Consider the following 12,345-nt stretch of genomic DNA (forward strand, 5'->3'; position numbering starts at 1 on the left):
AACACAAAGAGAAAGAGGAGGGGCACCCGCTACATGTTCTAGACTAGGCCTTTTAGAAAACATGGAGCTGCTCCTTTGGCCACATACATGCAAATCTACAAGAAAGGTGATATTGTAGATATCAAGGGAATGGGCACTGTTCAAAAAGGAATGCCCCACAAATGTTGCCATGGCGAAACTGGGAGAGTCTACAATGTTACCCAGCATGCTGTTGGCATCATTGTAAACATACAAGCTAAGGGCAAGATTCTTGCCAAGAGAATTAATGTGCGTATCGAGCATGTTACGCACTCTAAGAGCTGAGATAGCTTCCTGAAACGAGTGAAGGAAAATGATCAGAAAAAGAAGGAAGCCAAAGAGAAAGGTACTTGGGTTCAGCTGAAGCGCCAGCCTGCTCCCCCAGGGAAGCACACTTCGTGAGAACCAATGGAAAGAAGCCTGAACTGCTGGAGCCCATTCCCTATGAATTCATGGCATGATGGGGGTAAAGAAAATAAAAGACCTGGACTGTAAAAAAAAAAAAAAAAAAACAGAAAATAAAAAACAAGGTACGGAGGCATCTTATTTTCAATTAAAAGTTACCACTGATTTTTTAAAAAAAACCTTCTAAGTTTTATCTCATATCCATAATATTAACCAAAACAATGCTAGGATGGAACATAATTATAGGATACAGTGAAGAGGGTAACGAAACAATGTACCTCTAACTACATTATCCATACCTTGGTTTGGAAATGGATTCTATTTCCTTCCTTCCACATCTCAGTTTGTAGAGTTTGTCCTGGATATACTGGTTTTGCAAAACGAACCTTTCAAAAAAATGTGTTTTAGGGTTAAGAATGTTTTAATATGAAACTTTTCCACTTTGCGGGGGGGTGGTATTTGGGGGGAAGGTTGGAGAGCATAAAAGGAAGAAACAGAGACTGGACTATACTTAAATTCATAAAAATAGTAATATGATAAAATTAGTAGAGATATAGTTAGTAAAAGTTAATTCTTTGTCTTTCAAAATATAGAATCAATAAATAGTTTAATCTTGACAAATCAAAACACAGAAGAATAATCATATTAAGTAGAGTTATATAGGTAACCACCAGAACAACTTAAGAGAAGCAGTTAAAAGTAGCACTAATTGGGGGCTTCCCTGGTGGCGCAGTGGTTGAGAATCTGCCTGCTAATGCAGGAGACACGGGTTCGAGCCCTGGTCTGGGAAGATCCCACATGCCACGGAGCAGCTGGGCCCGTGAGCCACGGCTGCTGAGCCTGCGCGACTGGAGCCTGTGCCCCGCAACGGCAGGGGCCGCGATAGTGAAAGGCCCGCGCACCGCGATGAAGAGCGGTCCCCGCACCGCGATGAAGAGTGGCCCCCACTTGCTGCAACTAGAGAAAGCCCTCGCACGAACCGAAGACCCAGCACAGCCAAAAATAAATAAATAAATAAATAAATAAATAAAATTAAAAAAAAAAAAAAAGTAGCACTAATTAAGTCTGAGGAATAAGACCTGGGGTTGTTGTATAGGACAGAATAATTACATTTTTTATTTCCTAATTTTCTCTACTATTTTATTTGCTCTGTGTATATATTATTGGCTGGTTTTTTAAATAATTATAATAATAACTATAAAATAGTTATAATAATGAGAATAATCAGTGTTATCAAAGGCAAGACATCAGAAAATAAATTTCTACTGCTGCATGGAGCACAAACTGATAAAAGCTTTTGGAGCTATTTGACACTGCCTTAAAGTTTTGTTTTGTTTTGTTTTAAGTGTATGTCTTTCGATTTATGCAAAACTGTGCAGAGTCAGTTTTCTTTGCAATTTATAATGGATGAAAACTTGAAGCTAACTTAAAAGTGCAAAACTAGGGCTTCCCTGGTGGTGCAGTGGTTAAGAATCCGCCTGCCAATGCAGGGGACACGGGTTCGAGCCCTGGTCCAGGAATATCCCACATGCTGTGGAGCAACTAAGCCCGTGTGCCACAACTACTGGGCCTGTGCTCTAGAGCCCACGAGCCACAACTACTGAGCCCGCGTGCTATAACTACTGAAGCCCGCACACCTAGAGCCTGTGCTCCGCAGCAAGAGAAGCCACTGCAATGAGAAGCCCGCACACCACAATGAAGAATAGCCCCCACTCGCCACAACTAGAGAAAGCCTGCGCGCAGCAAGAAAGACTCAATACAGCCAAAAAATAAATAAATTTACAGTGACCACAAAAAAAAAAGTGCAAAACTAAAATCAATATGCAACCAACATACTGATATAGGTGCATGTTTATTAGAGTTCAAATGCAGCCACTTAACATTTTCAATTAAATTAAGGCAAATTATAAAACTGTAAAACATGAATAAATAAATTTTTACAGGTAAATCTTGAGTTTGTTAAGGCATATATGCTGATATATGTATGCTCCTAATTAATTTACAAAACAATCAAATCAATCTGTTAAAAGTATAACTGTATATAATATCCTTCATGATGCATGTGTAATAGAGGCATTTATAGCTACAAAAAGAAAACTTGCTGATTGCCAAGTCAATGAAACAATAAAAATAATAACTTCGGTATAGTACCTATTTTTAAATGAAGTCACTAAGACTCCTCTAAAACTAAAAAGGAACAAGTAGTTAAATTATTAATAATTTACACATACCTTAATTGCTTTGAATCTTGACACGTCATTATCTGCAAACTGCTGTAAAACATGCCTGGCAGAAAATCCAAATGTACATAATCCATGTAATATGGGCTTGTCAAAACCTAAAAATGAGAGAGAGAATTTAGTTAGATAAAGGCACATTTCATGTTTAAAAACCAAGAACAGTTCATTCAGGACTTCAAAAATACATTTTTAAACTGCATTAGACTGAATCATACCATCTATTTTAACACATTATTGACCAGGGGGATTTTTGCAGAAACTAACGCCTATGGTGTTAATACATCTCCAGTCAATAATGTGTTAAGAAACATGGAAAATATTTTATAAATAATACTTCCTGGGAAAAAAATTATGAAATAAACAAAAAAAGAAAAAAAAAAAGGAAGGAATGTCAGAGATCTGGGGACACAAATAATTATTTTGTTTCGCTTTGGTTGTAACCATGAAATCATCCACAGTGATTTCAATATCCATGTATGTAGATGATCCTTCTTCAACCTTTCAGTTCTTTGCTCTCCCCTCCAATGGCCTTGACCTTCATGATAACTCAGACACCCATCCCCATGGTCCTATCCTAGACCTTGCACTAGCAGGAGCTACCTTCCACCATAATCTGAATTTCACGTACACCATTTTCTGAACACTACTTCCCACCTTTCCATGTCTTTTGCATAAACATATTAGGAGAGGGCTATTTTTAAAATGTTACTCAAACTTCCAGTCATAAGTAGCGACGTCTTTAAGTATTATTTAGATAACTGAGCTAATATTTTCATTGGCTCACATTATTAGCAACTCACCTGCTAAGTTAGCAAAGTCAGGATCAATGTGTAAGGGATTCCAGTCTCCACTGAGGCGGTACAAAGCAGCCTGTGGAGAAAGAATTATAAAAGAAACTAGCACCCAGTGCCTTCTTAGAATACATTAAAATAAAAACAGGAAATATGGCTGATTATTGCATAAGAAATGCATTATAATGTACCTAATAGTAGCTTTGATTAAAAAATAACTATTTCTAACAAAAAAAGATTAAGTGTAAATCAAATGCTTTTTGTAACACCTGCCACTGAGATCATAAGGCGTGAGGACTGTCAAATAATAGGAAGGGGAACCAAGAACTACATCTGGGAACAACACTGGTTACCACTGCCGAAGGAGAAATTCACAAAAAGGAATCCATCAATCTACTCTCGTTAAAACACAATGAAGGGCTTCCCTAGTGGCGCACTGGTTAAGAATCCGCCTGCCAATGCAGGGGACACGGGTTTGATCCTTGGTCCGGGAAGATCTCACATGCCGTGGAGCAACTAAGCCCGTGCGCCACAACTACTGAGCTTGAACTCTAGAGCCCGCGAGCCACAACTACTGAAGCCCAAGCACCCCAACTACTGAAGCCCACATGCCCTAGAGCCCACGCTCCTCAACAAAGGGAAGCCACCACAATGAGAAGTCTGTGCACCACAACGAACAGTAGCCCCCGCTCGCCGCAACTAGAGAAAGCCCGCGCACAGCAACAAAGACCCAATGCAGCCAAAAATTAATTAATTAATTAATTAATTATTTAAAAATAAAATAAACTTTTTTTTTAAAAAACACAATGAAGATAAGGTGTAAATGTTTATAGCCTCTTCTAACCAAGCAAAATTTATGCCAACTTTCTTAATGGGGTGTTTTAAATTGAAGCCTGTAACCCAATACTAGATATATAAACATCACACACTTCTCACAAACTTTCATTCTACTGGGTACACTAAATCCTGAGATCAGCTCATCCTGCAAAAAAAAGACTAATAACTTGCCATTAAGATTATATTCCTGCTTACTCCAGATCCTCACATCACTTCTGTACTTAGATAAGGCAGAATTAGCAGAAAGATAGAGATAACAATAGGAAAAAAGTCACCATACTTCCCAGCATTTAAATTGTGCATTGGTCAATTGAGAGAGTACTTTTCAGTACTGAAGGGAAGAAATTCACAAAAGAGCTAACAGTAAGTATTTAATGTATCTGTGTATTAACTTTGGGTCTGCCTCTAGACATCTCTTTCTTATCAATTGCTAGGTTAAGCTTTCCAAGACTATTAAAATGTGTAGAGACTAGCCATGTCAGCATACCTGACTTTCTTAATGAGTTTTTGTTGTTTTTAATTATTGATTATTTTTTTTAACAAATTTTATTTATATTAAATAACATCTCCTATAACTCATAGGAAAATGTTGTTTACTTTTTAATATGTTTTGTACAATTTTAATAAGCTCTTTCTCTTTCCCATCACTCTATATGATAGTTTTCTAAATTATTCACTTTTTTAATGACTCAGTATTTTTTCCCTTTATATGACTTCTAAAAATAATTAAATAAAATCAACAATTATCAAAAAGATGTGACTTAAGATTCTGTATAAGATGGTAGAGGATTAAATGATAAATTTTAGAAAGCACTTTAAAAAAAATAAAACACTAGGCAAATATACATCATCATGTTGCATACAAATGGTAAAAGAATGACGAATTTCAGGGCCCAAAGCGGAAGGTGTCAAACACATAATAGATCATGGGCTTTGGCACCAGACAGACCTAGGTTCAAATCCAGCTCTGCCATTAGTGGGCAATTTTCTTTATCACCCTAAGCCTCAACCTTCTCATTTAAAAAACTGAGAGGCTAATCAAACTCTTACAGAGCATTATCCTTGATAAATATTCATACCTCAATAAATGTGAACTATTATGATGATTTAAAAGATTTCAGCAACAGTATAAGACAATCAAGTTTTTAAGATTAGTGTCAGTGTTCTTACCCCACAGATATCATTCCTATAAATGAAAAGAAACAACTTTTCTAGAGAAATCATATTAAAGGAATATGAAAATTTTCATATTATTTCAATGACAGCATTGCTTCCAACAGAAGGCAGAATTAGCAAAGACATAAAAGATCTATGATGAGAAATGACTAAAGTCAACTGACTGGATGTTTGACTAAATTCAATCATAATGCAAAATGACCATTCTCCAAACAATAAAGAACACTATCAAGGTTTATTTTCTGAATATCTTGAAGGACTTTCGTATTTCAGAAGAAAAGCAAAAAGCTTCGTGTTTTGGTGTTTCATTTCTGCCTAGATGTAAAAATCACTAAAATTCACACATACAAACTAAGAAAAATAGCTCTATATTGTCTTACTTGAGTATTAAATGTAAGTGGGAGGATCTTCCATATATGAGTAAATTAGTTCCTAGTTTTATTTATTTAAAGTGTACCATTAGGGACTTCCCTAGTCATCCAGTGGTTAAGAATCCGCCTTCCAGTGCAGGGGACATGGGTTTGATCCCTGGTCAGGGAACTAATACCCCACATGCCAAGGGGCAACTAGGCCCTTGCGCCACAACTACTGAGCGCACACCCTCTAGAGCCCGCGCACCACAACTAGAGAGCCCACGTGCCGTAACTAATGATCCCACACACCCTGGAGCCTGCGCACCAGAACTAGAGGGCCCACGTGCCTCAGTGAAAGAGTCCGCATGCCGCAACGAAGACCCTGTGTGCCACAACTAAGACCCAATGCAGCCAAATAAATAAATAATTTTTTTTTAAAGTGTACATTAAGTTAAACCAAATGCTAAATAAAAAAGGTCAGGAATTAGTTCTTCCCAAATCCTCACGTCCCCTAAAAAAGCAAACAGATCGACAAGAAAAACAAGTAAAACTACACAGATCCCAGGCCTACAGTGTAATTAGAAGAGAAAAACCACATACTTCAAATTCCTATAAGTAGAAAAAAAAACACCTATATCCAGCAGCACTGTCTTCTGAGCACCCTCTCAAAACTGCTAGAGAGAGTGGTAGGGGTGGGGAGGGGGAGTATAGCAGAAGCTCATGGAAGAGAAAAAAGGAAACAACGAAAAATCACTTCGAGACACAGACAGTCTACCTCGAGGACAAAAATACTGAGAAGAATCCTGGAAGATTAGAATACTGACTACTGAGAAAAGAATTAAAAGTGCGCGGGCCTCCAAACGGCAGTCCTAGAAAGGCAATACTTCTGAGGAAGAAGAGGATAAAACAAAGATGTCTCCTTCGAAGACGAATGGTGAAGAAAGAGAAGCAAGAGGGGAAATTTATGATCCTGCAGGATAAAGAGAACTAAAAAAAAATTTAATAAAACACTTCCCCACTATGCCTTACTCCAAAAAGCCATCCATTAAAGAAAAGGCACTTTGCTATATTGACAGATGACAATCTTGAATTTCTTTAAGAAAGAACCTTGTAAACTGTCCCAAACTACTAACTTTACCTACAAAATGCATATAGGTAAGTAATCTTCACCTGTACAAAGCTACAATAAGACTAAAAAAGAAAATAAGAACCAAAACATTATAATAAATAAAATTTTCCCAAACAAAACAACTAGCAAACAGAAGAAAACGATAACACAATACTCAAGCATTTGGGGATAGGAAATAAACATCTTGAATCTGAAATTCAAAAACCAAAAATATAAATGGACAACAAACATGAAGAAATGAAGTAAGAAATGATTAAACTTGGGAAAGAAATAAAAGAAAAATCAAAGTCATACCAGAAATTGAAGACTAAATTATAATGTTCCCAAAGGAGAACATATTCAAACAAAATTTTAATAAGGGGCATAGAAGAAAAAGAAGAAAAAAACCAAGAGAATGGAAATGAGATTAATAAAGAACTACAAAAGGACAGAAAATGGTTGGAAGAAAGATAGAAAAAGATCCAATGTACATAAAGAGTACCTGAAAAAATAAAAATAAAACAATGAATAAGAACTAATATTTAAAATTATAACCCTAGAAAACTTTTTGAAAATAAAAGATCTGAACACACATATTAAAAAGGCCCACCAGGTACATGGGAAAACTGACCTGGAATGAGCAACACTGAGACTTATCCTAGTAAAACTATTAGATTTTTAAAGATGAAGGAAAAAAAAATCCTAAAGCCCTTGAGGATAAAGATCAAGTAACTTAAAGGAAGATAATGACTGGCATCAGACTTCTAAACAGCAATATAGAAAGCCAGGCAACAATGGAACACCATTTTAAGAAACTCAAGATTTCATATCCAGCCAAGCTGTCCTTTGAGTATCCAGGGTATAGAAAAATAGTTTTAAATACATAGGAACCGGACTTCCCTGGTGGCGTAGTGGTTAAGAATCCGCCTGCCAGTGCAAGGGGACATGGGTTCAAGCCCTGGTCCAGGAAGATCCCACATGCCACAGAGCAACTAAGCCCATGTGCCACAACTACTGAGCCTGTGCTCTAGAGCCCATGAGCCACAACTACTGAGCCCATATGCCACAACTACTGAAGCCCGCACGCCTAGAGCCCGTGCTCCGAAACAAAGAGAAACCACCACAACGAGAAGCCCGCGCACCACAACGAAGAGTAGCCCCCGATTGCTACAACTAGAGAAAGCCTGCGCGCAGCGACGACAACCCAGCGCAGCCAAAAATAAATAAATAAATTTATTTAATAAATAAATAAATACATAGGAACCAAAGGAATACTATACACGAGGCCTTCTTGGGGAACCTACCACAGGAGGAGCTTTATCCAACCAGGAGATATGGGAGAACCTTTGGCAAAAGGATTGATATATATTCGATTGCAAATCTAAGACTAAAACAAAGGTGGGGAAGAGGGAAGAATAATATATAAATGTTAAATTGTTCTGAAAAAGTAAAATTAATGCATTCCCCAAAATGGGAACTGTAAGGGAAAGAGAAACAAGAAAATAAAATAGGCTCTTTAATTGTTAGAAACAAGTAGGAAACAAAGCACAGCAATAAAAACTGAGAAAACAAATAGTAATAAATGAGAAAATTGGGCACTATGGGCATATAAAAAGGTATAGGACTTCCACTTTCAGCCTAGATGGAATAAGTGGAATGAACTTACTCTTCCACTGTAAACAATTAGGAAAAAAAAATATTTTTAAGTGGGCGAGGGAGATACTGTTCTTAGACATTGGACAGTAGGCAGGACAGGATTATGATTCTTGATAGAAAAGAAACAAACAAGATGGACTCTACAATGGCCACAGCGCTCTGCCTGACAGCACTTTCTAGACTGCAGTGCAAAAAGGGAAACCGAAACATAGCAAAACAGTCTCAAAGAGTTAAAGAGATAAAGATCAGAGTTCTGGGAGAATGGGCAGCTGGAATGCAGACGTACTGAAAAGGAGGAAGCTACACAGGAAAGAGCTCCAGAAATTGAAATAGAAATCCCCTTGAGGGCCACAGAGAAAGGCCCTGGAAGATGAGACACCACCCGGAGAAGAAGCCGGGTGGAGATTAGAGGCACGCCAGCCAACAGGGAGCACTAAGACCCTGCACTTGTGAAAGAGCCATCCGGGACTTTCCTGCCCCACCCAGCCGCTGTCTGAGAACAGCCACATGAGTGACAGCCAACACCCTTTGTAGCACAAGGACCACCCAGGCGACCCAGAGTCATGCAAAATAATAAATCATTGTTTAAAAACAAAATTTTAAAAGTACTTAAAATACACATGGTAATATAATAAAGAATTATATTTTAATGGATAGTATAACCAATATTCCAAAGATTAACTTTATTTAAGAATGATGGTAGCTAAGATCCTAATTGTTAGAATAAGTAGTATGAGATATGTATCTAGGGAAACTAAAGATACTTGTTTTCATTCTCCTCAAATACAAAGCCTGACACCTGTTACCTATTTATACTTTGGTCTTTCTAGATTATTGGGGAAGAATTTTCTCTTTATTAATTATGAAAAACCATGAAGTATACCTGTAATATCATACCAGTTTGAAGATGAAGAAATTCTCCTAAAGACATGAAAAACAAAATATTCCAGAAGTGATATTGGTAGAGCTATGGTTGCCAGTTTCCCTACTGATTGAAAAGTTACTTATTTAATTTAAATACCTGGCACAAAGTTTATGCTATAACAACATAATCTGTTCCATTTCCACTTCTCCTTAAAGGTCTGTTCGTCCACAATCATCTCCCACCACTCTCCGGTGTGAATGCTCTAATTCTTACTCCCTGTACCTACATCATGCTCTTTTCTGCTATCATTACTAAGTTCTTATCCCCTTCCAGGCCATACTGCAAGCCTTATATCCCTGGCAAGAGAGAAGATCTATACACCATTTTAGTTCAGAAGCCCCATCTTTCCTACCAAACTCTTCTGTATGTCATTCTCTAATGAGTAGCCCATCTCAGAATGTCTACAGCGCTTACTCTATAATTCAAAGCCTTGTATTTAATCATTCGTTGCTTAGAATAGGTGCCCTAGAAATGAAGACATCTACGCCTTATATCTAAGTGTCCTTTCAGTTCCCTGACAATAGATCACACTTCTTCTACTTGATTTGTATCTCCTATAGCACAGATCCAATTTAAAACAGCCCACAAATCCCCTGAAATTTATGCAAAGTTTTATGCAAAATGTTTTTGAAGAAACAGTCGGTAGTTTTTATCATATTCTCGAGTGACCATATGATACAAATGGTCAGGAACCTCTGTCAAATGATGGGTGCCCATTATTTATACAAAAAAGATTTGTTAACTTATAAACTGTCCTTTGTCACACAGCAAAATACTCAAGTCTGCTAAAAGCTAACAAAAAGTTCTATTCATCTGAAAAAAGAAAACAAGAAAATCTTTCTGCTTACTGTATAAAGAAATTCAAGCCATGGAAACTATTCAGCTTTTCTTATCTACAGCAGATACATTTTATTATTTCAGTAACACAAGAATAATAATGGAGCATTTCTGGGTTTTCTGAACCATGAAACCATGAAGTCTTCTGTTCTTTAGTGTGCTAATAAAATTAATTTCACTATGAAGCTTTAATTAAACATAAATATGAATGCTCTCTTAAGAAACTGATAAGAAATAGGGATGAGAAGAACAATTAAAGGCAAAAACTAATCTGAGGTAGAAAGTATTGTTCTATCACCCAATTATATAGTGTATAAAAAAATACAATTAATATGTTCCAAACTTAATTCTTTCTGGCTCATGAAATTATATTCCTATTTGCCAGCATACATAAATCCTGCAGAAGTTCTCATATCAAGTATATCAAAATTAATATCAAAAAATAAGTGAATTTTACAAATAATGTGCTGTCATCACCTGCTCATTCACAGCATAACTTCAGAGCTTTACATATTCTGCTCTATATTTGCATGGTTAGTATTCTGGCCATCTTAGGGAAGAATCGTCAGGTCTCTCAAAAACAAAGTTGCTTTTCTCAACTTTATGGTCACCTTTTGCTTCTTAGATAAATCTTTGCATGCTTACAGAATTTGTTAACTGACAGGGCATTTTAACTCCTCCATCAGAAAACATATTATTTATGCCAAACAAATGAGATTAAATCATCTACTCCTTTCTCAGATGCTTTATTGTACCTGTCCACTAAAGTTAGCATAAAATAATCTCTCTCGAAGCAATGTAGCTCAGTTTTCTTTTCCAATAGAAGAAAGGATAACTGAAATTTGCCTTTTATTTTATCCTGCTCTCTAAGGCTTTAATGAAATTCTTCACTACTAAGCTAGGCAGTCTCCTTAAGGCAAGCAGTCCATTGCCAACAAAGCATGATGCTTTTTCAATTGACTAATGAAAAGCCATTTTACATTTTCTTTTGACACCTGGTGGGGAAAAAAACTGCTAAGTAAAAATTCAGAAAGAACGAATTTCAACTACAGAAATATGCCGTTATTTTTATTATGTAGAAGAACACAGCCACTACTTTTGGACTCAACAAAATTACAGGGTATCAGAGTTATAAATCAAAAAGTGTCAGGAGTCAGGTGGCTTTATCACTTTTCAAAAATACATTCTTACCTGATTAAGTGAGGTGGTATCTGTAAGTACAGCATCAGGAGGTCTATTAGGTATGGCTACAGCTACCTGAGATCAAAAAACATTACACGTTAAATTATAACAAAATAATTGTTATTCTCTTTACCCAAACTGATATTTGATAAACAACCATGTTTCAATATACAGTCATCCCTCAGTTTCCAAGGGTGATTGGTTCCAGGACCCCTTCATGGATACCATGATCTGCAGATGCTCAAATCCCTTATATAAAATGGTGTAGTATTTGCATATAATCTATGCACATCCTCCCATATACTTATAATACCTAATACAATGGAAATGCTGTGTAAATAGTTTGGGAACTTTCTGGAATTTTTTTTTTCTGAATATTTTTGATCCACGGTTGGTTCAATCTGCAGATGCCAAACCTGTGGATACAGAACCCACAGATATGGAGGGCTGACTGTAACAAAATCTGCAAGCTGGATAAAAAGTTTATTTTAATATTTTATTTTCAGCACATAATGACATTTAAAATTTCATAACTGCTAGCTTCATCTACATTATGATTTCCCTGAAATGACCTTGTTTAACGAAAGGAATTATATAACCAGATTCATTCTTTAGGCCACAAAGGAGAAAAAGGTAAAGACTCTTTTCCCAATGCAAAAGATGACAATAACTGTAAGAATTAGACCAACAATTCCCATCTATATTGATTTAATCTTTAAATGCACTTTACAAAGGGTGTGGATCTCTTTGCATTTATTTTCTTTTTAATTTTTATTGGAGTATAGTTGATTTACCATGTTGTGTTAATTTCAGGTGT

The 12,345-nt window shown here is 36.5% G+C and overlaps 1 protein-coding gene across 1 annotated transcript in view; it reads right to left on the reverse strand.

The window, feature by feature from the left end:
- Positions 1 to 707: 707 nt before the first annotated feature.
- LOC130707133 (peroxisomal multifunctional enzyme type 2-like) overlaps positions 708 to 12,345 on the reverse strand; it is a 50,995-nt gene continuing 39,357 nt past the window's right edge. Inside the window, exons 15-18 of the mRNA XM_057540366.1 lie at positions 11,538 to 11,603; positions 3,464 to 3,533; positions 2,655 to 2,761; positions 708 to 809 (exon numbers count right to left, since the gene is read on the reverse strand). Of these exons, the coding sequence (XP_057396349.1) occupies positions 708 to 809; positions 2,655 to 2,761; positions 3,464 to 3,533; positions 11,538 to 11,603 (345 nt within the window). The remainder of the gene's footprint in view (positions 810 to 2,654; positions 2,762 to 3,463; positions 3,534 to 11,537; positions 11,604 to 12,345) is intronic.

Source organism: Balaenoptera acutorostrata, chromosome 2, assembly GCF_949987535.1.
Source record: "Balaenoptera acutorostrata chromosome 2, mBalAcu1.1, whole genome shotgun sequence".
In the NCBI taxonomy this organism is placed as follows: domain Eukaryota; kingdom Metazoa; phylum Chordata; class Mammalia; order Artiodactyla; family Balaenopteridae; genus Balaenoptera; species Balaenoptera acutorostrata.